Source organism: Choloepus didactylus, chromosome 15, assembly GCF_015220235.1.
Source record: "Choloepus didactylus isolate mChoDid1 chromosome 15, mChoDid1.pri, whole genome shotgun sequence".
Classification (NCBI taxonomy): Eukaryota; Metazoa; Chordata; class Mammalia; order Pilosa; family Megalonychidae; genus Choloepus; species Choloepus didactylus.
In genome coordinates, this window is record NC_051321.1 from 1,015,806 (window position 1) to 1,043,588 (window position 27,783).

General features: G+C 44.9%; 1 protein-coding gene across 1 annotated transcript in view; it reads right to left on the reverse strand.

The window, feature by feature from the left end:
* The window catches only part of LRRC27 (leucine rich repeat containing 27), a 65,106-nt gene that overhangs the window by 27,930 nt on the left and 9,393 nt on the right, over positions 1-27,783 (reverse strand). The window contains exons 5-8 of the mRNA XM_037804676.1: positions 26,189-26,247; positions 23,804-23,842; positions 21,141-21,293; positions 3,697-4,072 (exon numbers count right to left, since the gene is read on the reverse strand). Coding sequence (XP_037660604.1) covers positions 3,697-4,072; positions 21,141-21,293; positions 23,804-23,842; positions 26,189-26,247 — 627 coding nt within the window. The remainder of the gene's footprint in view (positions 1-3,696; positions 4,073-21,140; positions 21,294-23,803; positions 23,843-26,188; positions 26,248-27,783) is intronic.

A 27,783-nucleotide genomic window follows, 5' to 3' on the forward strand; every position in this document is an offset into this window, starting at 1 on the left:
CTTCTCTGAAATGTATAGTTCGCAGCCAGAGATCTTGGCTTTGCGCACACATGCACTAACCCACAGCTTCCTAGGTGATGAATGCCTTAATTCCCTCCCCCTTCACTGGGATCAGTTGGAATTTCAGGAGAGGACTGTTTTGACTTAATTCCTTCATGACTTTTCTATTACAGCGCTTTTCTTGCGGCTGATTTGGAACTCTGCACTCATGTCCCAAGCACGCTCAGACCAGCTGCTCCTGCTTGGCTGCTGTGTCACCTCATCTTCCTTGACAGATATTTCCCTCCATCCTTGAGCTCTTCTTTGATCAGCTTCCAGGAAAGCTTTCCACAACTATGCTACTCGGGTGTTTTCTGAGCTTCTCTTCTCTGAGGACCAACTGTCTGCAGTCTTTGCATATATAAACAGCAACTTGGCTGGGCCCAGAATTGGGGGATCTCAACTTTTTCAAACTCTAAGGGCTGCTATGTCACGTCTGGCATTCCACGTGGCACAGGAAAGGGGGTCAGGGCTGGCACACTTTGGTCCACGCACTCTTGCATTCACTGATTCAACAAGTGTTGACATTTGTCCACTATCCCAACATGCGTCCACTATCCCGGGGCCTCTGCCTGTGCCCTGCAGCTAGGAACCAGTCACACCCAGGCGAGACGGGCTTTTCCTTTTGGAAACAGAGCAGCTTACCCTAAGCCACCTCAAGCAGGAGGACAGGGGCCCCACTGCGGGCCTGAGCTTCCTGCCATACCCACGGCCCCCCATTCCCACCATACCTACGGCCCCCCCATTCTCACCACACCCACTGCCCTCAGGCCCACACCTGGGCTTGCCCCACACTCCACCCCGCCCCCCCAGGGTCCAGGTGAGTTCTTTTAGGGTCACACCACCACCAGGAAGGGCTTATCTTCATGGGCACTGACCAGGTGCCAGCACCCTCCGTGAGCACCTTCACACCTCAACTCCCTGCTGAAGCAGGAAGAAACTCAGGCACAGAGAGGTGCCCCGAAACTCACCCAGGTGCAGGCCCTACAGGAACCTGTCCGGCCGTAGGGGCACCAGCTCCTCACACCCTCAGTGTCACCCAAATCTCTGAGGTTGGGGGCTGGATTCTAAGTCAGGAAAACTGCATACAATTTTAAGGTACTATTAAAAATCTTACCATGACTTACTTGGATAAATTATTGTTCATAACACACACACAATGGAAGGCAGGAGAGGAGCAGGAGCTACTAGCCACAGCACTGCCATCGCGTGCTGTTTCTTGAGCCAGGGACAGTGCGTGATGCTTTGCAGGCGTGAAGTGCCCTCGCAAGGAGGTTCTGGGGTGGTCTGGGCTGGGAGGGGTTAGGAGACTGGCCCCAAAGCTGCACAGCCTCCAAGAGGATGAGCCTGCATCTGTGCAAGGCCAGGGCCCAAGGCCCCCACCGTTGCCCCTCCCAGGCCATCTCAGTGTGACCTCTTGGGGAGGCTGAAGGGCAGGGTCGGGGACAATGTCAGGGGCAGGCAGGCTCACCCAAGGGGCATCTGGTGGGGTGGGCTAAGGCATTCGAGCCTGGGGGAACTAACTGAAGAGGCTTCTGTATGGGAAAAATATGGGCCCATTCACGTCAAACCACTCTGGTTGTTGTGTGGACAATGCACTGTGTGTGGGTGGGCAGGAAAGGGGAGGGGGGCAGGCAGCCAGCAGCAAGAGGGGACACAGCCCCAGGGCAGGGCGAAGGTGGGGGCTGGAGGGGACACGGCCCCTGGGGCAGGGTGAGGTGGTGGTGGTGGCATCTGGACACAGGCAGTGCTGGGCTTTACCACATCTATCACAACAGGACCTGGGGCTGGTCGCTCAACCTCCCTGAGCCTCAGTTTCCTTATCAATACAATGGGGATGAGAGCATTTGTGTCACTGGGTTGTCGGGAGGAGTAAACAGGGTCATGTGCTGCAAAGCTCCCTTGAAGTCCCTTGTAGGCTGTAAAGCTTGAATCAAGGGGAAGTGGGGGTGGGGGGTGTTGCTAAGCGGCTTAGAATATTCCCATTCTTTGACCGTGTAACAATGTGGACTCAGAACGTCACGATGGCTTTCAGCCTCTGACGGCATGTTGCAGCTAGAAACTTACATGCTTTCAATACTTTGAAGGTTATAATTTTTAAATAACACTTAAATTTTTTTTAAAATTTTGCACATTCTCAAACCTGCAGAAGGGCTGAAAGGCCAGTGTAATAAATAAATACTTTGCCAAGATCAGTGCATCTCAGCCTGGTTTTCCATATCCCGCTCCCAGAGCCTGTTTAGACATTCTTGTCCTAATGGCCAGAGTCACGGTGCGTGTGTTTATGGGGCCGGGGAGGGCTGGGTTTTGGAGGGCCCCAAGCCACTGTGATATCCAAGAACCAGGATGGGCACCCCCTTGGGTGTGGTGTCACCGGCCATGAGAATGAATGCGCGACCCGGGGCACTAATTATTATTCTCTCCCTCCCTTCTTCTCTTTGCACACACACACATGCATGCACACATGCACTCATGCACACACGTGCACATGTAGTCATGAATTTGCACATGCACTCTCATGCACACATGAACATACATTCATATGCAGAGAAGCACACACGTGCACACACACTGTACACAGATGAACCATAGAAAACATGTTTCAGACATCATGACACTTCCTCCCTAAATACTTCAGCATGCATTTCCTAAGAAAAGAACATGTTTCTAACCTCAAAACTATTATTGCACCTATGAAAACCAACCATAACTCAATGCCATCTAATACACCAGCCCACAGATTCCCCCAGCTGTCGTAAAAACACCTTCTACAGCACCCCCCACCTGGCCGACCTTGATCCCGCCGTCCAGGACCCAGCCAGGGCGTGCAGAGCGGCACCTGGCTGAAGTGTCTCCAAGCAGGAAGGCCTCCCCGCCTCACTGCTGTCTGCTTCCAGGATGGTGACGTGTTCGAAGAGTCACAGCACATCCTTGCTCTGGGCACATCTGACTGTTTCCTTGAGTTTAGGGTCTGGGTAAGCATTTTCGGCCAGAAAGTCTCAGGTTTACATCCAGCCCCCACTCCCCCCCACCGCCATGGCCTTTGATGACATTCTCATTTGTAAAATTACAATTACCAAAGATTTAATTCTCCTTAATTTTTAGGAAGAAGTTTAAAATTCTTTCATCTTTTCTTGGCTATAAAGGTACCTGATTTATACATTTCAGACTTGGAGAAATACTGGAGATTTTCTTTTCTTAAAATAATTTTGAAGGGGAAATAAGAAGTTGCTGAATGCTATATTTTCCGTGTATACTGAAAGGAATTTTGCTTTCATCAGATCTTAAATCCCATTACATCTGCTGTAAAGAATCAAGGGCAAAATATAAGCACTAGAATTTATCTTTCATGGATCTTAAAAGCCCTTTCTGGTTACATGGGTCACCTGGTCGGAAGTCAGAGCGTGGACCCTCTCTGCTGGGAACTGATGGGAAGGGCCCGGAAACTGACACGAGGACTCGGGCCTCTCCCTGGGGCAGTCTCCTCCTTCCACCCGGTTCTCCTGGGGACCCCGAACTGGAGACTTGAACCCTGAATGCACACCGCTGGTATCCGCCCACAAGGCACACATCCCCCAGGGCTTTAGAAGATAATGACAAATAACATTAAAGCTTTGTAACAATCAAGAAAAATGTACCTTTGCTTTCCAATTTTACCTGAGGATCTTTATTGGCTTTGGATGTTCTTTCTTCTTATTTTCCAATGCTGCCTTGAGATTTGGAGGCAATTCAACAGGTAAGAGCTGATTTTCAAGAACCTCTGCTTTTTCATTCACAACAATTTCCTGCCTTAGCTTCCAAAAGCACTTTATTTCTTCCTCACTTGGCCAGTCCTCTGGAGGATCGCTGGATTTTTGGAGTTCACTTAAGTCTAGTTTTTCAATGGGTGGGAGAAAGGCTGCTTTTTCTTTTAACACAGTCTCCCTTGGGTCCTGAGAATGAACTGCTTCTTCATTAGACACATATGCTGGGGACGAGTCCACGGTAGGTGTTAGAAACTCATTTCTGTCCATCTTTTTAACTGGTGAAATCGCTGGTAGAATAAAGGACTATCTTAGTGCACTGCATGCTCTGTCTGCTTTGGTAAACAACACTTAGAGACCCTCCCTCTGAAGAAAGGCCCAAGCCCAGCCCAGTGCTGTGATCTTACTCACAAAGAAGGCCTGGCACAGGGGTGGGGTTACCAGCTGCCCCCCCGTCCTGAGCTCTCACACTTTGTGTTAATCCTCATACTGCGGGACACTGTTATCGAGTTCCGACTTGGCGGGCCTGGGCCAGGGGAACTGATCAGCCCCTAGGAAAGGTAGTGGGGCACAGGTGGTAGCGCCCTCCACGGCCCCCCGGGCCTGAGAAAGTGGAGCCGAATGCAGGCCCCATTTCCTCACCCCAAAGTACAACCGTTGGGGAGGGCTTGCTGGATAAACCCCCCCCCCCCCCACCGTGCCTTACCCGCACCCTCCACCCTCTTCGTTACCGGAGCAACTCCCGCCCCTTTTCAATCAACCTCCGCGCCCTCTCAGAACCAATCCAAGCCTTTAACCCCTACAGCTACCCCGCCCTCTAAACCGCCCGATATAAGCTTGTACTCTCCCCTAATAAACTCTCTTGGCTTCCTCACCCTCAAAGAAACGTGTCCCGCCTGTTTCCTCTCGCCGCCCTCCACACCTTGCACGCCACCGCCGGGGACCGGGCCCAGTCCCCCGCCTCGCCCTCGCCTCCGGAAAAGAGCCCCCGCCGCCGGTACCCTCCGAGCAATCCCGAGAGCATAGGATTTAGCAACCGGCCGCCACCCCCCCCAGACGAGTCAACTGCGACCGCAACTGGCGCCCAACGTGGGGCTCGAACCCACGACCCTGGGATTAAAAGTCCTCTCCACGCAGCGGTCCAGTAAAACCACCCGCTCGCCCGGACGCCTCTCCAACTCCCCTTCTCCTCGCCTGCAAGGTAAGGGCCGCCTCTCCCTCGCCGCCCCGCGGAGCCGCCTCTCCCTCGCCGCTCCACGTCCGGAGCCGCCTCTCCCACGCCACTCCGCGCCCGGGCCGCTCTTCCTTTCCCGCATTAACCCGGCTTTTGCCCCCGACGACCTTTCGTCTTCTCTTCCTATGTCCCCCCATTCCTCCTAACACTCTTCCTCCAGTAGCTTTCCCTCTTCCCCTCCATTACTTTGCTGTGGTCCTTTGTGTCTTTGTTTCTTTGTTTGGCGCCGTGTGCCTCTTTGCAACCGCCCTCCCCCCAAACTGCTCTCGCTACCAGAGGGTCCTGCTTTCTATTCTCGCCGTCTCCTTCGGCCTCGCGGCCACGGTTTACCTCATTTTCTTTACTCAATAATCAACCCCCCTTTTTTTTTCTCCCTCCGCTATGGGTAATCGTCTATCTGCACGCCAAGCACCTCAAGTTCGCGCTCTAGCGGGTCTCCTAGACACACATCGCTGTAAGGTGTCTGTCCGGCAGCTGCAAGTATACTGGGACCTCCTGCTGCCCTTTAACCCATGGCTCACCACTTGCCATCTTTGGGACCCTGTCACTTATAATCGCCTTATTGATCGGGTCACCAACGCCATGGAACATGAGAGCAAGCGCTTCCCTCCTGGCTTGCTCCCCACCTTAATAACCGTCCGCTCCTGCCTTCAAGGCTCCCTCCCCCCTGATCGAGGCCCCATTAAATCCAAGGAGGCCCTATCAACCCAGTTAACAGATTCAAACAGTGATACTAATGTGGACCACGATTCGGACACAGAATCCTTAGTCGAGCAGATTAACAATGCGCTCGAAGTCGCCCCCCAAAAACAAAGCAATACTAAGCCTCTCCAAAATGGCGAACTTCCTCCTTCTTCTTCCACTGAGGGGAGGAAGTGCGCTAGTGATGACGTCAGCCCTAAGCCGGGCCAGAAACCGCATGCGCTTTACCCCGCCCTTTCACAGGGCGGAGTTAGTCCGACATCTTACGCCTTGGGCCCCGCCCTTTCACAGGACGGGGCTAGTCCGCCATCTTATGCCTTAGCCACTCCCACCGCGCCGCCGTCTTGCGACGCTTGGGGCCTCCCACTTCCGCCTCCCCCTTCGGCGAGCTCCCCCTCGGAGCCGCTACCGGCAGCTGCCACCGCTCCTCCCACCCTGCCGACTAACAACCCCTGGCTGCCTTCTACACCTCAAGGCAACCCTTGGGGCAACGCTGCCCCTACCCCCACTCCCGTGCCAGGCCCTCTGCAAGCGCGTCCTCCTTTCTCTCGTGCTTTTCGCTGCTTTCCTCTTAACCTTACCCCCACACCGCAGAAACCGTACGACTGGTATCCCATTGACTCAGATACTATCAAGCAGCTTCGCAGGGCCGTCAAGGAAGATGGGTTAGGTAGCCCATACGCTTCCCAATTACTGCAGGATATCGCCATGGACCTTTGCCTCCCCCAAGACTGGGCCTCGCTTGCCCGTACCATCCTTAGCCCCGGCCAGTTCGTTGATTGGCGTGCCCACTTCCAGGCAGAAGCAGCTAGGCAGAGCGAGCAAGACGCAGCCACTGGGGCCAATCATAACCCCGAAGCCTACTTGGGCACAGGAGCGTTTATACACGCATCCGCCTATACCAATGCACCCGCCACCTTTTGGCCTATCCTTTGGGGAATCGCCTTACGAGTGTTTGCCAACTGCTCCGCCTGTCGGCCTAATAAATTCACCAAGCTCTTCCAGGAGCCGAGTGAGCCTTTCGCCACCTTTGTCTCCAGAGTCGAAGAAACCTGCGCTCAAAAGGTAAGTGATCCCCAGGCCCAATATTACATGTGCCCATCCTCAAATCCTGGAAAATCGTACTGCAATTCCCCCAACGAGTACTACTGTGCATACTGGGGGTGTAAAACATTAGCCACTAATTGGAAGCCTCCTGTTCCTGATCAATACCTTACCTTAAAGTGGGCCCCTACAGGGTGCAAACTCCCTACAGTTAACTGGCTCGGCCAAGAAAGCGAGGGATCCTGCACACATCTTAATCTTACAGTGCAGCTCCCCACTGATCCCTCCTGGTTACTCGGTCGAACTTGGGGCTTCAGAATCTATGAAAAAGGAGCCGACCAAGGATCACTTATTCTCATAAAAAAGGAGGCTGTAAGCCAAACCATGCCAAAATACTGCATTAAAACACCCTCTGGCATAGGTCCCAACCAAGTCCTTAACCCCCTTAATCCACAGCCCTGCAGCCGCACCTCAAGTACAAGCAGCGCATCCGGAAACCGCACCTCAGCTACAAACAGCGCATCGCCAACCCCACCACCCCAACCTTTTCTGCCCCCCTCTCGTTACTCCTCTCCCCTCCTCGGCCTTATCCAAGCAGCCTTCACCTCAGTGAATTCCTCCAACCCCAATCTTACCTCCTCCTGCTGGCTTTGCCTCTGCACCTCCTCCTCCCTGTATGAGCCCGTCGCCTCCAACCTTTCCTTTTCAGAAAATACAGAGAATAGCCCCTCGGAATGCAATTGGAATACCTCTGCCGTCCCCCTAACCTTTCATCAGTCTCCTTTACAGGGACAGTGCATCCGCCCTCGCTCAAGTAACTCTCCCAACCTCACAGCTTGTGCCAACTACTCATCTCCCAGCAGCTCTGCCAAGTTTCTTATCCCTCACAACTCCTCCCAATGGCTCTGCTCCTCTACAGGACTTACCCCCTGCCTTAATGTGCAAACCCTCAATACAACTAATGAAACTTGCCTCCTAATTGTCCTTATCCCCAGGGTCCTATACCACAGCGAGGAAGACTTCTTCCTCCGCCTGGAAAGAACTGCAGCTCCTGCCACTCTGCAAAAGCGAGAACCCATCACCGCCCTCACGATTGCCTCCCTCCTAGGTCTTGCAGGCGCTGGCACCGGAATCGCTGCATTAGCCAGTCAAGGCTCCGCCCTAACTCACCTCCGGGCGGCTGTTGACGAGGACATTCGTCACCTACAAGACGCTATTTCCCATCTTAAAAATTCTGTCAATTCCCTCTCTGAGGTCGTGCTCCAAAACCGCCGAGGTCTCGACCTTCTCCTCCTCAAAGAAGGAGGCCTTTGCGCCGCCCTAGAAGAAGAGTGCTGTGTATATGCCAATTCCACAGGTCTCGCCGAAGACAGCCTAAAAAAGGTCCGAGAGGGGACTAGAACAACGCAAAAGAAACCATGAAACCACCAACTATTGGTCCCACATCTTTACCCCCCCTCCTCCCATACCTCCTCCCTCTCATCGGCCCCCTACTAATAATTATTCTAGCTCTCACCCTAGGGCCCTGCATTATCCGCAGAATTGTCCAGCTTGCTAAGAACCAAGCCAATGCTGTCTTTTCATTATTTGTGCAAGTCCAGTATCAACAACTTGCCTCCACTGAAAAAGCTGACCCTCCGCAGCGTTGCCACCCTCGTCCATCCCGCAAGCAGCGAGGCCCCTCTCGAACGCCCGGGCGCCACACCAACGTCGAGCTCCAGCCTCTCTAACTACCATCTACCCCTATCCCTTCCCCCACCCTCCCCTTTCCCTCATCCCTTGGCGGATCTCTCCGGTAAGCTTCTTCCTCTAATTAGAAAAGAAGGGGGAAATGCGGGACACTGTTATCGAGTTCCGACTTGGCGGGCCTGGGCCAGGGGAACTGATCAGCCCCTAGGAAAGGTAGTGGGGCACGGGTGGTAGCGCCCTCCACGGCCCCCCGGGCCTGAGAAAGTGGAGCCGAATGCAGGCCCCATTTCCTCACCCCAAAGTACAACCGTTGGGGAGGGCTTGCCGGAGAAAACCCCCCCCCCCACCGTGCCTTACCCGCACCCTCCACCCTCTTCGTTACCGGAGCAACTCCCGCCCCTTTTCAATCAACCTCCGCGCCCTCTCAGAACCAATCCAAGCCTTTAACCCCTACAGCTACCCCGCCCTCTAAACCACCCGATATAAGCTTGTACTCTCCCCTAATAAACTCTCTTGGCTTCTTCACCCTCAAAGAAACGTGTCCCGCCTGTTCCTTCTCGCCGCCCTCCACACCTTGCACGCCACCGCCAGGGACCGGGCCCAGTCCCCCGCCTCGCCCTCGCCTCCGGGAAAGAGCCCCCGCCGCCGGTACCCTCCGAGCAATCCCGAGAGCATAGGATTTAGCAACCGGCCGCCACCTCCCCCCAGACGAGTCAACTGCGACCGCACTCATACAAATGGCCTGTGTGTGTGTGGTGGTTTGGAGCTGTGTGCATGCCAGGAAAGCGTGTTTTTAAACTCAATCCATTCCTGTGGGTGTGAACCCATTTAAGTAGGACCTTTTGATGAGGCTACTTCAGTTAAGGTGTGGCCCAGTGAATCAGTATGGGTCTTAATCCTGTTACAGGAGTCCTTTACAAGAGAATGAAATTCAGATATATATAGAGAAAGCCACAGGAGGCAAGCAGCTAACGGTCAATGGAACCTGGACATATGGAGAGGCCACCATATGTCCTGCCATGTGACAAGGAGCCCAGGATCTCCTGCAGCCATCCCTAGAATGCCACAGTCTTTGGGAAGAAAGTGTTGCCTTGATGACACCTTGATTTGGACTTCTCCAGCCTCAAAACCGTGAGCTGATAAATTCCTATTCTTTAAGCCAACACACTGCATGGTATTTGCTTGAGCAGCCAAGGAAACTAAAACAGTATGAAAAAAGTCTGAACTCTTACCTGCGCCACACCAAGCTGTTAAGAAACACATCAACAATGACATTTGTTGAACCCTGATTGTTCCAGTTTGCTAATGCTGCCTTTTTGCAAAACACCAGAAATGGACTGGCTTTTATAAAAGGGGGTTTATTTGGTTACACAGTTACACTCTTAAGGCCATAAAGTGTCCAAGGTAACACATCAGCAATCAGGTACCTTCACTGGAGGATGGCCAATGGTGTCCAGAAAACCTGTTAGCTGGGAAGGCACGTGGCTGGCATCTGCTCCAGAGTTCTGGTTTCAAAATGGCTTTCTCCCAGGATGTTCCTCTCTAAGCAGCAGCTCCTTAAAAATGTCACTCTTAGTTGCTCTTGGGGCGTTTCTCCTCTCTTAGCTTCTCCAGAGCAAGAGTCTGCTTTCAAAGGCCATCTCCAAAATGTCTCTGTAAGCTGCAGATCTTCTCTCAGCTCCCGTGCATTCTTCAGTGTCCCTCTGGGCTGTAGTGAGCTCACTCCTTCTGTCTGAGCTTATATAGTGCTCCAGTAAACGAATCAAGGCCCAACGCTGGATGGGCAGGGCCACACCTCCATGGAAATTATCTAATCAGAGTTATCACCTACATTTGGGTGGGTTGCATCTCCATGGAAACACTCAACCAAAGAATTACAATCTAATCAACCCTAATGTATCTGTCCACACAAGATTCCGTCAAAGATAATGGCGTTTTGGGGGACAGCATACATTCAAACTGGCACACTGACTAATACAGATTTTGGTAACAGAAGAGTGGGGTGCTGAGCTTGCAAATACCAAAAAAGGCTGCAACAGCTTTATAAATGGACAAGGGGAAGATTCTGGAAAAATTGTGGGGGTCTTAATAGAAAAGGCCTAGATTGCTTTGAAGAGACAGTTGGTAAAAATATGGACACTAAAGGTACTTCCAAGGAGGCCTTAGACAGAAATGATGAATGTGTCATTGCAAACTGGAAGAAAGGTGATCCTTGTTTAAAGTGGCAGAGAATTTGGCAAAACTGAGTCCTATTGTTGGGTGGAAGACAGAACTTGAAAGTGATGAGCTTGGGTATTTAGCTGAGGAGATTTCTGAACTAAATGTGGAAAGTGCAGCCTGGCTTCTTCTTGTAGCTTATAGTAAAATGCAAGAGGAAAGGGAGAAGCTGAGAATTGAACCCCTGGGCACCAAGAAACCAGAAATTGATGGTTTGGAAAATTCTGGGCTTCCAGAAAGCAAGTCCCCAGGGGATAGTGCCCCATGTGAGGATTTAACTGAACATGGAACCAGCCAATCATTCCAGTGCAAGTCAGATTTGGAAACACAGTTATCCAGGAAGGATCTGTGGAAAGTTCTATTGTCTGATGGTTGGGACCCTGTGTACTGCATGCGAAACCAACAGTTTGTTATGAGATCTGTATGAATGGAACCACTGCCAGCCTGGACTACAAGGGACAGAAAAGGGACAGATTGAAGGAAAAATGACTTCAAAGTCAGAAGCATGGAAGTTAAGGTCTGGAATCCTCAGGTCAGGAGAGTGGACCACCTATGTGTGTGGAGTGAGTTTGCCCCGAGCTCAGAGAGGGGGGCCTTCCGCCCCATTGTTCAGGAAGAGCGTTACCACCCCAGGGCTCTCAGATGCCTGGGGAATTGGGGGAACTCAGCTGCCCCATTGTTTAGGAAGAGTGCTGCCGCCACAGAACCTCAGAGAGGGTGGAGCACATTCCCTGGGGACTGGGGAGAGCCTGGCCACCACCCCACTATTCTGAAGGGGTTGAGTTGTGCCCAGAGATGGCAGAGTCTGCTGCCACCCCGATGCTTAAGGAGGGTGGGGCTGAGAGCATGGCCATTACCCCAGTACCTGGAGATGTTGGGGTCTTCACCCCAGTGTTTGAGGAGAGCAGGGCCACCACACAAGCCCTTGGAAAGGGAAGGACTGCCACTCTATCAAGCCCCAAAGACAAAACATCATTCTACAGATGAGGCTCAGACCTTCAAATTTAATGGAGTTTGCCCTGCAGGCTTTTGCAACTGTTTGGGTCCGGTGACCCCTGTTTTGTTTCCAATTCCTCTCTATGGAAATGGGAACATTCAGTCTATGACTGTCCCTCATTTGTATACCGGAAGCAGGTAACTTGTTCTAAATTTCACAGGTCCACAGCCAGAGGGGACTTTTGCCCTAGGAAAGACCACACCTGCAACTGAATTTGATGAGACTTTCTACTCAATATTGTTACAGAAATGATTCAAGGCTTTTGTGATATTGTGATGGAATTAATGTATTTTGCATATGGAAAGAACATGTCTTTATGGGGTCCGGAAGATGGAGTGCAGTGCTTTGAAGCTGTTATATACCCCAGAAAAGGCCATGTTCTTAAAGCTTTTCCTGTGGGTGTGGACCCACTGGAGGAGGATCTTAACTCAAGTTGAGATGTGGCCCACTTCATTCAGGGTGGGTCTTAATCCTCTTACTGTAGTCCTTTATAAGCAGATAAAAAACAGAGAGAAGCTGAGAGAAGACACACAGAAAGAGAGAGGAAGCCACTGAAGCCAGAAGATGGATGCGATGAAACCCGGGAGAGAAGGGAGAGACCAGCAGACATCGCCATGTGCCTGGCCGTGTGACAGAGGAGTCCCAGATCACAGGTAGCCGATCTTCGGGGAGAAAGCATCACCTACTGATGCCTTGATTTGGACATTTTCATGGCCTCAGAATTATAAGCTTGTAAGTTAATAAATCCTCATTTTAAAAACCAATTCAGAGCACCAGAATGTTATACGCTTTGTGAAAGAAAGCATCTCTTTGCTGACACCAAGAGAACTTAAAACAGCGGGGCAAGATGGCGGACTGGTGAGCTGTATGTTTTAGTTACTCCTCCAGGAAAGTAGGCAGAAAGCCAGGAACTGCGTGGACTAGACACCACAGAGCAATCTGACTTTGGGCATACTTCATACAACACTCATGAAAATGTGGAACTGCTGAGATCAGCGAAATCTGTAAGTTTTTGGGGCTAGGGGACCCGCGCCCCTCCCTGCCAGGCTCAGTCCCATGGGAGGGGGGGCTGTCAGCTCCGGGAAGGAGAAGGGAGAACTGCAGTGGCAGCCCTTATCGGAAACTCATTCTACTGATCCAAACTCCAACCATAGACAGACTGAGACCAGACACCAGAGAATCTGAGAGCAGCCAGCCCAGCAGAGAGGAGACAGGCATGGAAAAAAACAACACGGAAAACTCCAAAATAAAAGCGGAGGATTTTTGGAGTTCTGGTGAACATAGAAAGGGGAAGGGCAGAGCTTAGGCCCTCAGGCTCATATGCAAATCCCGAAGAAAAGCTGATCTCTCTGCCCTGTGGACCTTTCCTTAATGGCCCTAATTGCTTTGTCTCTTAGCATTTCAATAACCCATTAGATCTGTGAGGAGGGCCCTTTTTTTTTCCTTTTAATCCTTTTTTCTTTTTCTAAAACAATTACTCTAAGAAGCCCAATACAGAAGGCTTCAAAGACTTGCAATTTGGGCAGGTCAAGACAAGAGCAGAACTAAGAGAGCTCTGAGACAAAAGGCAATAATCCAGTGGCTGAGAAAATTCACTAAACACCACAACTTCCCAAGGAAAGGGGGGGTATCTGCTCACAGCCATCATCCTCGTGGACAGGAAACACTCCTGCCCGTCACCAGCCCCATAGCCCAGAGCTGCCCCACACAACCCACTGTGACGGAAGTGCTTCAAATAACAGGCACACTCCACAAAACTGGGCGTGGACATTAGCCTTCCCTGCAGCCTCAGCTGATTGTCCCAGAGCTGGGAAGGTGGAGCAGTGTGAATTAACAAAGCCCCATTCAACCATTATTTCAGCAGACTGGGAGCCTCCCTACACAGCCCAGCAGCCCAGAACCACCCTGGGGGGACGGCATTCACCTGTGACATAGCACAGACACCCCTCAACAGAGGACCAGGGGGTGCACGGCCTGGAAGAGGGACCCACTTGCAAGTCTCAGGAGCCATACGCCAATACCAAGGTCTTGTGGGTCAGTGGCAGAGACAAACTGTGGCAGGACTGAACTGAAGGATTAGACTATTGCAGCAGCTTTAAAACTCCAGGATCACCAGGGAGATTTGACTGTTAGAGCCACCCCCCCTCCCTGACTGCCCAGAAACATGCCCCATATACAGGGCGGGCAACACCAACTACACACGCAAGCTTGGTACACCAATTGGACCCTACAAGACTCACTCCCCCACTCACCACAAAGGCACAGCAGGGGAGAACTGGCTTGTGGAGAAAAGGTGGCTCGTGGACGCCACCTGCTGGTTAGTTAGAGAAAGTGTACTCCATGAAGCTGTAGATCTGATAAATTAGAGATAAGGACTTCAATTGGTCTACACATCCTAAAAGAACCCTATCAAGTTCAGCAAATGCCAAGAGGCAAAAAACAACAGAAAATTATAAAGCATATGAAAAAACCAGACGATATGGATAACCCAAGCACAAGCACCCAAATCAAAAGATCAGAAGAGACACAGCACCTAGAGCAGCTACTCAAAGAACTAAAGATGAACAATGAGACCATAGTACAGAATACAAAGGATATCAAGAAGACCCTAGAAGAGCATAAAGAAGACATTGCAAGACTAAATAAAAAAATAGACGATCTTATGGAAATTAAAGAAACTGTTGACCAAATTAAAAAGATTCTGGACACTCATAGTACAAGACTAGAGGAAGCTGAACAACGAATCAGTGACCTGGAAGATGACAGAATGGAAAATGAAAGCATAAAAGAAAGAATGGGGAAAAAAATTGAAAAAATCGAAACGGACCTCAGGGATATGATAGATAATATAAAACGTCCTAATATAAGACTCATTGGTGTTCCAGAAGGGGAAGAAAAGGGTAAAGGTCTAGGAAGAGTATTCCAAGAAATTGTTGGGGAAAACTTCCCAAATCTTCTAAACAACATAAATACACAAATCATAAATGCCCAGCGAACTCCAAATAGAATAAATCCAAATAAATCCACTCTGAGACATATTCTGATCACACTGTCAAACACGGAAGAGAAGGAGCAAGTTCTGAAAGCAGCAAGAGAAAAGCAATTCACCACATACAAAAGAAACAGCATAAGACTAAGTAGTGACTACTCAGCAGCCACCATGGAGGCAAGAAGGCAGTGGCATGATATATTTAAAATTCTGAGTGAGAAAAATTTCCAACCAAGAATACTTTATCCAGCAAAGCTCTCCTTCAAATTTGAGGGAGAGCTTAAATTTTTCACAGACAAACAAATGCTGAGAGAATTTGCTAACAAGAGACCTGCCCTACTGGAGATACTAAAGGGAGCCCTACAGACAGAGAAACAAAGAAAGGACAGAGAGACCCGGAGAAAGGTTCAGTACTAAAGAGATTCGGTATGGGTACAAGAAAGGATATTAATAGAGAGAGGGGAAAAATATATATGACAAACATAAACCAAAGGATAAGATGGCTGATTCAGGAAATGCTTTCACGGTTATAACGTTGAATGTAAATGGATTAAACTCCCCAATTAAAAGATACAGATTCGCAGAATGGATAAAAAAAAATGAACCATCAATGTGTTGCATACAAGAGACTCATCTTAGACACAGGGACACAAAGAAATTGAAAGTGAAAGGATGGAAAAAAATATTTCATGCAAGCTACAGCCAAAAGAAAGCAGGTGTAGCAATATTAATCTCAGATAAAATAGACTTTAAATGCAGGGATGTTTTGAGAGACAAAGAAGGCCACTACATACTAATAAAAGGGGCAATTCAACAAGAAGAAATAACAATCATAAATGTCTATGCACCCAATCAAGGTGCCACAAAATACATGAGAGAAACACTGGCAAAACTAAAGGAAGCAATTGATGTTTCCACAATAATTGTGGGAGACTTCAACACATCACTCTCTCCTATAGATAGATCAACCAGACAGAGGACCAATAAGGAAATTGAAAACCTAAACAATATGATCAATGAATTAGATTTAACAGACATATACAGGACATTGCATCACAAATCACCAGGATACACATACTTTTCTAGTGCTCACGGAACATTCTCCAGAATAGATCATATGCTGGGACATAAAACAAGCCTCAATAAATTTAAAAAGATTGAAATTATTCAAAGCACATTCTCTGACCACAATGGAATACAACTAGAAGTCAATTATCATCAGAGACTTAGAAAATTCACAAATACCTGGAGGTTAAACAACACACTCCTACACAATCAGTGGGTTAAAGAAGAAATAGCAAGAGAAATTGCTAAATATGTAGAGACAAATGAAAATGAGAACACAACTTACCAAAACCTATGGGATGCAGCAAAAGCAGTGCTTAGGGGGAAATTTATAGCACTAAACGCATATATTAAAAAGGAAGAAAGAGCCAAAATCAAAGAACTAATGGATCAACTGAAGAAGCTAGAAAATGAACAGCAAACCAATCCGAAACCAAGTAGAAGAAAAGAAATAACAAGGATTAAAGCAGAAATAAATGACATAGAGAACAAAAAAACAATAGAGAGGATAACTATCACCAAAAGTTGGTTCTTTGAGAAGATCAACAAGATTGACAAGCCCCTAGCTAGACTGACAAAATCAAAAAGAGAGAAGACCCATATAAACAAAATAAGGAATGAAAAAGGTGACATAACTGCAGATCCTGAAGAAATTAAAAAAATTATAAGAGGATACTATGAACAACTGTATGGCAACAAACTGGATAATGTAGAGGAAATGGACAATTTCCTGGAAACATATGAACAACCTAGACTGACGAGAGAAGAAACAGAAGACCTCAATCAACCCATCACAAGCAAAGAGATCCAATCAGTCATCAAAAATCTTCCCACAAATAAATGCCCAGGGCCAGATGGCTTCACAGGGGAATTCTACCAAACTTTCCAGAAAGAACTGACACCAATCTTACTCAAACTCTTTCAAAACATTGAAGAAAATGGAATACTACCTAACTCATTTTATGAAGCTAACATCAATCTAATACCAAAACCAGGCAAAGATGCTACAAAAAAGGAAAACTACCAGCCAATCTCCCTAATGAATATAGATGCAAAAATCCTTAACAAAATACTTGCAAATCGAATCCAAAGACACATTAAAAAAATCATACACCATGACCAAGTGGGGTTCATTCCAGGCATGCAAGGATGGTTCAACATAAGAAAATCAATCAATGTATTACAACACATTAAAAATTCAAAAGGGAAAAATCAAATGATCATCTCAATAGACGCTGAAAATGCATTTGACAAAATCCAACATCCGTTTTTGATAAAAACACTTCAAAAGGTAGGAATTGAAGGAAACTTCCTCAATATGATAAAGAGCATATATGAAAAACCCACAGCCAGCATAGTACTCAATGGTGAGAGACTGAAAGCCTTCCCTCTAAGATCAGGAACAAGACAAGGATGCCCGCTGTCACCACTGTTATTCAACATTGTGCTGGAAGTGCTAGCCAGGGCAATCTGGCAAGACAAAGAAACAAAAGGCATCAAAATTGGAAAAGAGGAAGTAAAACTGTCATTGTTTGCAGATGATATGATCTTATATCTGGAAAACCCTGAGAAATCGACAATACAGCTACTAGAGCTAATAAACAAATTTAGCAAAGTAGCGGGATACAAGATTAATGCACATAAGTCAGTAATGTTTCTATATGCTAGAAATGAACAAACTGAAGAGACACTCAAGAAAAAGATACCGTTTTCAATAGCAACTAAAAAAATCAAGTACCTAGGAATAAACTTAACCAAAGATGTAAAAGACCTATACAAAGAAAACTATGTAACTCTACTAAGAGAAATAGAAGGGGACCTTAAAAGATGGAAAAATATTCCATGTTCATGGATAGGAAAGCTAAATGTCATTAAGATGTCAATTCTACCCAAACTCATCTACAGATTCAATGCAATCTCAATCAAAATTCCAACAACCTACTTTGCAGACTTGGAAAAGCTAGTTATCAAATTTATTTGGAAAGGGAAGATGCCTTGAATTGCTAAAGACACTCTAAAAAAGAAAAACGAAGTGGGAGGACTTACACTCCCTGACTTTGAAGCTTATTATAAAGCCACAGTTGTCAAAACAGCATGGTACTGGCACAAAGATAGACATATAGATCAATAGAATCGAATTGAGAATTCAGAGATAGACCCTCAGATCTATGGCCGACTGATCTTTGATAAGGCCCCCAAAATCACTGAACTGAGTCATAATGGTCTATTCAACAAATGGGGCTGGGAGAGTTGGATATCCATATCCAAAGGAATGAAAGAGGACCCCTACCTCACACCCTACACAAAAATTAACTCAAAATGGACCAAAGATCTCAATATAAAAGAAAGTACCATAAAACTCCTAGAAGATAATGTAGGGAAACATCTTCAAGACCTTGTATTAGGCGGCCACTTCCTAGACTTTACACCCAAAGCACAAGCAACAAAAGAAAAAATAGATAAATGGGAACTCCTCAAGCTTAGAAGTTTCTGCACCTCAAAGGAATTTCTCAAAAAGGTAAAGAGGCAGCCAACTCAATGGGAAAAAATTTTTGGAAACCATGTATCTGACAAAAGACTGGTATCTTGCATATATAAAGAAATCCTACAACTCAATGACAATAGTACAGACAGCCCAATTATAAAATGGGCAAAGGATATGAAAAGATAGTTCTCTGAAGAGGAAATACAAATGGCCAAGAAACACATGAAAAAATGTTCAGCTTCACTAGCTATTAGAGAGATGCAAATTAAGACCACAATGAGATACCATCTAACACCTATTAGAGTGGCTGCCATTAAACAAACAGGAAACTACAAATGCTGGAGGGGATGTGGAGAAATTGGAACTCTTATTCATTGTTGGTGGGACTGCATAACGGTTCAGCCACTCTGGAAGTCAGTCTGGCAGTTCATTAGAAAACTAGAAATAGAGTTACCATTCGATCCAGCGATTGCACTTCTCAGTATATACCCAGAAGATCGGAAAGCAGTGACACGAACAGATATCTGTATGCCAATGTTCATAGCAGCATTATTCACAATTGCCAAGAGATGGAAACAACCCAAATGTCCTTCAACAGATGAGTGGATAAATAAAATGTGGTATATACACACGATGGAATACTACACGGCAGTAAGAAGGAACGACCTCGTGAAACATATGACAACATGGATGAACCTTGAAGACATAATGCTGAGCGAAATAAGCCAGGCACAGAAAGAGAAATATTATATGCTACCACTAATGTGAACTTTGAAAAATGTAAAATGAGTGGTTTATAATGTCGAATGTAGGGGAACTAGCAATAGAGAGCAATTAAGGAAGGGGGAACAGTAATCCAAGGAGAACAGATAAGCTATTTAACGTTCTGGGGATGCCCAGGAATGACTATGGTCAGTTAATTTCTGATGGATATAGTAGGAGCAAGTTCATAGAAATGTTGCTATATTATGTAACTTTCTTGGGGTAAAGTAGGAACAGGTTGGAAGTAAAGCAGTTATCTTAGGTTAGTTGTCTTTTTTTTACTCCCTTGTTACGGTCTCTTTGAAATGTTCTTTTATTGTATGTTTTTCTTTTTTTTTTTTTTTTTAATTTTTTTTTCCATACAGTTGATTTAAAAAGGAAAAAAAGGTTAAAAAAAAAAAAAGGAAAAAAATATGTAGTGCCCCCTTGAGGAGCCTGTGGAGAATGCAGGGGTATTGGCCTACCCCACCTCAATGGTTGCTAACATGACCACAGACATAGGGAACTGGTGGTTTGGTGGGTTGAGCCCTCTACCGTAGGTTTTACCCTTGGGAAGACGGTTGCTGCAAAGGAGAGGCTAGGCCTCCCTATAATTGTGCCTAAGAGCCTCCTCCCGAATGCCTCTTTGTTGCTCAGATGTGGCCCCCTCTCTCTAGCTAAGCCAACTTGAAAGGTGAAATCACTGCCCTCCCCCCTACGTGGGATCAGACACCCAGGGGAGTGAATCCCCCTGGCAACGTGGAATACGACTCCCGGGGAGGAATGTAGACCTGGCATCGTGGGACGGAGAACATCTGCTTGACCAAAAGGGGGATGTGAAAGGAAATGAAATAAGCTTCAGTAGCAGAGAGATTCCAAAAGGAGCTGAGAGGTCACTCTGGTGGGCACTCTTACGCACAATTTAGACAACCATCTTTAGGTTCTAAAGAATTGGGTAGCTGGTGGATACCTGAAACTATCAAACTACAACCCAGAACCCATGAATCTCGAAGACAATTGTATAAAAATGTAGCTTATGAGGGGTGACAATGGGATTGGGAAAGCCATAAGGACCACACTCCACTTTGTCTAGTTTATGGATGGATGAGTAGAAAAATAGGGGAAGGAAACAAACAGACAAAGGTACCCAGTGTTCCTTTTTACTTCAATTGCTCTTTTTCACTCTAATTATTATTCTTGTTATTTTTGTGTGTGTGCTAATGAAGGTGTCAGGGATTGATTTAGGTGATGAATGTACAACTATGTAATGGTACTGTGAACAATCAAATGTACGATTTGTTTTGTATGACTGCGTGGTATGTGAATATATCTCAATAAAATGAAGATTAAAAAAAAAAAAGCCAATTCACTTCCGGTATATTGCATTTCATCGGCTTTAGCAAACTAAAACAGGGGTCTTTACTGTTGATAATTTAAAAATATTTCTAAATGTGGGCCACCTGGGTCAAAAGTGCAAGGTCGTATCTTATTGAGACAGACCTAATGATTTACATTCTCACTATATCACACATATAACCCTTCTTGCTAATTGTTTCTAATGTCTTAATTTTCTTAAGTATAGAAGCTGTGTCTTAAATTGTAAAAGTTTAGATATTCTGAAGCCAGTATTTCAGAATATTCACTTTTTTGTCAGCATTATGATTCTCTTTCATCCTTATTTTACTTTACTTCTGAGTATAACTACAATGACTATATGAGATCAGAAAATATCATGAGCATTTGAAAATATTTGGCTGGTCAGTATGTTGAGAAAACAGCATTGTTTAGGGAGTACACACCAAAAAAGTGACTAGAGAAAACATGTTTACAAAGCCCATCTTTATGCTGATTGCTTATGTCTAGTTAGGGTGAAGAGGCTTATCTTTAAGCAGTGTCCGATGGGGCACCAGGTAATTCTGAAGCAGGTTCTGAAGCTGTCGTGGTGGCAATGATGGCTTCATTTATGTATCCCATGAACTTTTACAATCTAGCCTAGAAGGGCTCTACAATGGGGACTGAGCACAGGGTCAAGAAAGAGCAACGCAGACAACTGAGGCAGCGGAAGATGCATGTGTGAGCAGAGAGCTTGGGGGGCTCAGCAGGGCACACGTGGGGCTCCCACACTCATCACCCCATGAGATGGTGAAGACAGGTTCTCTGGAAGGTTTGGTCTTAACACAGCCTGTCCAACAAACCTTGAGAAGCCGAGTCCCTGGGGAGGGAGTGCTCCACGGCGCAGACACGCAGAAAGGTCAGGATGGATGCCAGCCCTTTGTCCAGGACAAGCTGGGGAGGGAATTCCAGAGGGCAGTGTCTCAAGTTCAGGGCTTTCAGTGTGCTCAGGCTCCCTGCAAGGGAGGAAAACATCAGCATTTTACACACTCTTCAATGGATGAAAACAATGAAGAGATGATGTAGCTTTTCTTACATTAAAAAAAAAAAAAGATCCTACTAAGTATTTTAGGCAAAATGATATGACAGGCATCTGAGATTTTCTTTAAAAAACTCTATGAGAGAGAGATTCTGCAGATTAAGACCAGTTTCAAAAAATTAAATCAAATGAGCTACCAAAATCAGTAACAACAACCCTCAAGTGAAATCAGAATGCAAAGTTGCCAAAATATATTATCTAAGATGTCAAAATTTCACCAAAATATCACAAGATACAAAATAAAAGAACAACGTGGCCTATACTCAGGGGAAAAAGCAGTCAATAGATACTATCTCTGAGCAGGATTAGCAGACAAAGACATCAGTGGCTCAACGAATACAAAGTATCAATGAAAAAATACAAACTATAAAAAAAAGAACCAAATAGTAATTTTGGAGTTAAAACTGTAATTACTAAAGTGAAAAATTCACTAGAGGAGCTTGACAGCAGATATGATATGGCAGGAAAAAAAAAACAATAAGTGAACTAAAACACAGAGCAATAACAATTACCCAACCTGAAGATCAGAGAGAAAAAGAAGATGGGGGGTGGGTGGAGAACAGCACCTTGGAGACCTCAGGCCAAAACTGAGTATGCAACTGTGCAATGGGAGTCCCGGAAGGAGAGAAAGAAAGCAGCAGAAAGTGTATCAAGAAATCATGGCTGCAAACCTCCCAATTTAATGATAAACATTAACCACCACACCTCAGAAGCTCAATGGAGCACTTCCTAAATAAATAGGATAAACCAAAGAGAGTCATCAAATTACTGAAAGACAAAGACAAAGAAAAAAATCTTGAAAGTGACAAGAGAAAAACTAATCACATACATCAATATGATTTACAGTTGACTTTTCACTAGAAACAATGGTGGTCAGCAGACAACAGAATGGCATATTCAAAGTACTGAAAGAAAAAAACCCCAAAAACCTGTCAACAGAGTAATCTATATCCAACAAAACTATCCTTCAACTGTAGAGGTGAAATGAAAACATTCCCAAACTGACACAGTAGAAACAGATCATCTGACTTGACCTATGACAATGTAAAATGTGAACTAGTAATTCAAAATATCAACACTCAAAATCTGAAGTTCAATTTAAATTAGTTTGGTATCAGTTCAAACTAGATTGCTGTAAATTTGTGACGTTAACTGTTATTTTCATGGTAATCACAAAATATCTTTTAAAATAAAATCTATACATATCCAAATATAATATCTCAAAAACATAAAATTTATAAAAATAAAAAGTATCTGAAATAAAAAGGAAATGAGGAGGAAATCAATAGTTCACTACAAAATATCAACTAAACAAAAAGAAGGCAGTAATGGAGGAAATGAGGAACAAAAAGGGCTTAAGACATAAAAAGAATAGAAAATGGCAGAAGTTTTCCTGCCTTATTAGTAATTACTTTAAACATAAATTGGTTAACTTTCCAATCAAAAGGCAGAGATTGGCAGAAGGATTTTAAAAAGCATGATCCAACTATAGGCTGTCTACAAGAGACTCATTTTAGGTCCAAAGGCACAAGTAGGTTGAAAAGGAAAGAATGGAAAAAATATTCCATGCAAATAGCAACCAAAAGAGAGCTGAGGTGCCATACTAATTATCAGACAAAATAGACTTTAAGTCAAAAACTTTTACAAGAGACAAATAAGGTCATTCTATCTTGATAAAAAGGGTCAGTTTATCAAGAAGATATACTAATTACAAACATATGTGCACCTAACAACAGGGACCAGAAAATATGAAGCAAACATGGACAGAATTGAAGGGAGAAAAAGAATTCTATGATAACAGGTAGAAACTTCAATATAACACTTTCAATAATGGATAGAACATCTAGACAGAAGATCAAGAAGGCAAACTGAAAATTCCCAATTATGGGTACATTATACTACACACTCTTAAACAACCAATGTGTCAAAGAAGAAATCACAAGGGAAATTAGAAAATATTCAGAGATAAATTAAACAAAAGTACAACATACTAAAACTTATGGGATGCAGCAAAGGCAGTGTTCAGAAAGAAATTTATAGCTGTAAATGCCTACATTAAAAAAGAAGAAATATCTCAAATCAAAAACCTAAATTTATACCTTGAGGAACTACCAAAAGAAGAGAAAACTAAACCCAAAGCTAGCAGAAAGAAGGAAATAAAGGTTACAGCAGAGATAAATGAAATACGAGACTAGAAAAACAATAGCGTCAATGGAAACAAAAACAGACAGATACATTTGACAACCCTTTAGCTAGACGGACAAGGAAAAAATAGAGAAGTTACAAATAAAGGCAGAAATGAAAGTGGGGACATTACTACTGTCCCCCAGAAATAAAAGGGATTATAAGAGGATAGTTTGAACAATTACACCAGCAAATTAAATAACCTAGATAAAATGGGAAAATTCCTAGAAACACACAAGTTACCTGAATGGACTGAAGAAGAAACTGAAAATCTCAACAGACCTACAAGTAAAGAGACTGAATCAGTATCAAAAACCTCCCAATAAAAAAACATCTATGACCAGATGGCTTCACTGGTTATACAAACATTTTAAGAAGACTTAACACCAATCCTTCTCAAACTCTTCCAAAAAAACTGAAAAGGCTGGAGCACTTCCTAACTCATCTGTGAGGTCAGCATTACTCTGATACCAAAGCAAAATAAAGCATCACAAGATACTTTGGATGGATTGTATGGTGTGTGAATATATCTCAATAAAACTGCATTAATAAAAAATTTAAAAATCATAAGAAAAGAAAATTACAGACCAATATCCCTTATGAATACGGATGCAAAAAATCCTCAGCAAAATGCTAGCAAACTGAATCCAGCAGTATATTTAAGGGATTATTCACCAAGACCAAGGGTGGCTCAACATAAAATACATCTAACAATGTAATATACCACATTAAGAAAATGAAGGGAAAAAACCACATGATCATCTCAATTGATGCAGAAAAGGCAACTGAGAAAATCTAATACCCCTTCGTGATAAAAACACTTAGAAAACTAGGCATAAAGGGGAACTTCCTCAGCCTAATAATTTATATATTGTTATACAATTTGTTGTGTGATGAATGCACAACAATATGATGGTTCTATGAGCAGGTGATTGTACACCACGGATGACCATACCATACGTGAATATATATCAGTAAAACTGAATTAAAAAAAAAAACAAAAAAACAACTTACTAAAAAGTTGCTTACTAACTCAGGAAGAATTAGTTGGATTATAAATTTGTTGCATTTAGGCATTCTAATTTCTCAGAAAAAAAGATATTAAAGGTATGAATCTTAATTACCGTGTTTAAAAGAAACTAGTCTGTTCAACTCAAGTTTATTTAGCATTAATTAAAATCCAATTCCCTTAAGCATTCAGTCCAATTTATTTTAAAGTTCCTGTGAAAATGATTATTTTATATAAAATTTACTGGATTTAAAATAATATAACTTAAAAGATCAACTGAGATTTAATGAAAACAAGACTTTTATACTTATGATTTCAATAAATAAAATACTTCAAACCCCCAAAACAGAACAAAAACAAACAAAAAACAAAGGTTGACAGACCTAAAGAGGCAGACAAATCCGCAAGCACAGGGGAAGATTCTAACACATTCTCTGTTAGTGACAGAACCAGCAGACCACAAAACCAGCCAGGATGTAGACAGTTCAGAACATGAGGAACCCAACTGACCTAATCGAATACACAGAACATTACACCAAATAACGACTTTACAGCAAGCATTCTTCTCAAGAGCACAGAGGAAATTACCAAAACAAGGTATCCTTGGCCAGAAAGCAAGCCTCAACAAATTTCAAAAAACTGAAATCACATCATGTATATTCTCTGACTACTGTGGTAATAAGTTAGAACTCAGTGAGAGAAAGATGGTTAGAAAATCTCCAGTTGTTTGGAAATTAAACACTACACTACTAAATAGCCCATGAGTCAGTGGAAATTAGAAAACATTTTGAGGCAAATGATGATAAAAATATACTACAGGTCGAATTCTCCGGAATGAGCTAAAGCAGTGCTTAGAGGGAAATTACAGTTTAAATACATTAGAAAACAAAGGTTTAAAATCAATACTCTAAGCTTCCAAGTAAATACACTAGAAAAAAGAACAGCAAATCAAACCTAAAGGAAATAGGCAAACTTAATAAAAATAAGAGCAGAAATCAATGGGACAAAGCAAAAGCATAATAGAGAAAATCAATGCCCCTTCTCTTTTCCCTCCCTCCCTTCTTTTATTTATAGCAGAGAAAAGGAACAAAAATGGATGAGTTCACAGTTACACTCAACATCAATAAATCTCAAAAAACACCGCGTTGAGAATAAAAGCAAATCACCAAGAATACATATGGTATGATTCAATTCATAAAAAGTTCAAAAGAAGGGAGCTTCCGACAACACATTGTTTAGGGATACGTTAAAGAAAAGCAAGAGAACGGGGGACCCACACCGTGGCCTTGCGGGAAGGGGGAGCACAGTCGGGAGGTGGTCAGGGCCCACACAGGAGGGGGCAGTGGTCCTGTTTTTCAGGTGGTGCGTTGTAAAAACTCTTCATCTTAATTACTCCTTAAATTATGCTGATGTGTCATACTTTTACAGGTATCATATATAATAAAATATTAGCAGCTCCCAAGAGCTGTTCTCCTAGAACCCTGGAGGGACAGAAGAGAAGGGCTCTTCGGCGCGTCAGCCTTCCGCCCTGCGCCACACCTGAGGTATCCTTCACAGGGTCCGGGAACCTCAAAAGACAGCACTTACTATTCATCTCGTTTCATTGTTTTAACACTCACCCAGCTCCACGGGTAATGCTTTGATAGGATTTCTTTCTAAAAGCAAAGCTTTCAAATGCCTTTAAAATAAAACAAAAAAAAGTATATAATTTAAAAAGCAGAAAACTAAATGACCATGTTTAAAATATACCATTAAACGTCATTTTCCCTCCAAGCAGGAAACTTTATAATAGAGACCACGCGTGCACACACACACACTATTACCTCTAGCGACCTAACTGGGGGCCTGACCCTCTGGCCAGGTGTCCCCAAGCATGGCACTACCCTGTGGGGGGTGGGGGGACACTGAGCAGCATCCTGGCCTGCGCTCACTGAACCCCCAGTTGTGACAACCACAGATGTCTCCAGACATTGTCAAATTTGGCTGAGAACTACCATCCAGGCTTTTGCTCCTCCGGTTAGGTCCTTGCTGTGTACCCCATGATGTACTCTGAGGAACCCTGATTTTTCCAGATGCTCTGTGAAGAACGTGTTCTCTGATCAGAAAGGTCTGGGGGGCTTCTGGGCAGCAGACCCCCAGCCTAGAGAGGGGACAGTCTGCTGAGCCAGAGCTCCAGGGAGAGTCAGGCATGGGGTGCCGTTTAGGGTGGGCTCCCCGAGCGTGCTGACCACGAGCCTCTTCCCTCACTTAGCACCCCTCAACGTCCCGAGCAGACGACGTGCTGCAGGACGCACTAGAGAACGCGGCGGGCCCTCGTGCTGGCGTGTTGATTCTGGTGGGTTCTGCTTTTCACCTTCTTCTAAGGGCTGGCTCCGACCCCACCCGCTCCGCCAGGCCGGTTCCGAGCGCTCCAGCTCCCTCCACCCTTCTCCGCAGGGCGCTCCCTCATTCATGCCACCAGCACCCATCCCTTCCTCCCCCAACACTGGTAATCCGGTTCCAGGTGTTATTATTTAGGGGTGTGTGTGTGTGGGGGGGTATTCTCACTTTTCAAAGAAAAATGTAAGGTTCTTGAAGACAGGCTATATCTTGTGCTTCTCTTAATTTCTTATAAACTTTAGCACAAAATATGTCATAGATGATTGATAAATAGATAAAGACAGTACAACAAAGGGAGGGAGGGAGGGAAAGAGGAATCCAATAAAAATTTACTAAGTGAATGACTTGAAAAATCACTATTTTATATTAAAACTCTCTCCTGGTCATGAGAATTGTTTAAAATGGAGAGTGATGAGGATTGTACAACTAAGTGATAAAAATGCGAGATACGGATGGATTATTGTGGACAGAACACATGCTATGTGAACTTAGGAACCCCATACTTTATAAGTCAACCCCATACTTTATAAGACTTTATAAGTCACCCCCAGGTGAATGAGTCTCCCTGACAACGTGGGACCTAGATTTCAGGAATGGGTCTGACCCTGGCATCGAGGGATTGAGGATGCCTTTTTGATTGAAGGAGGTAAAAGAAAGGCAACAAAATAATGTTCAGTGGCTAAAAGAATTCAAATAGAGTCAAGAGGCTGTCCTGGAGGTTACTCCTATGCAGGCTTCAGCTAGATAAGCCAAATGTCCACAGTGTGATAAGCCCAAGTCAACAGTAGTCCCCCAAACCATAAAGAAAACCCAGGTCCCTATTTGAGACTCTCTG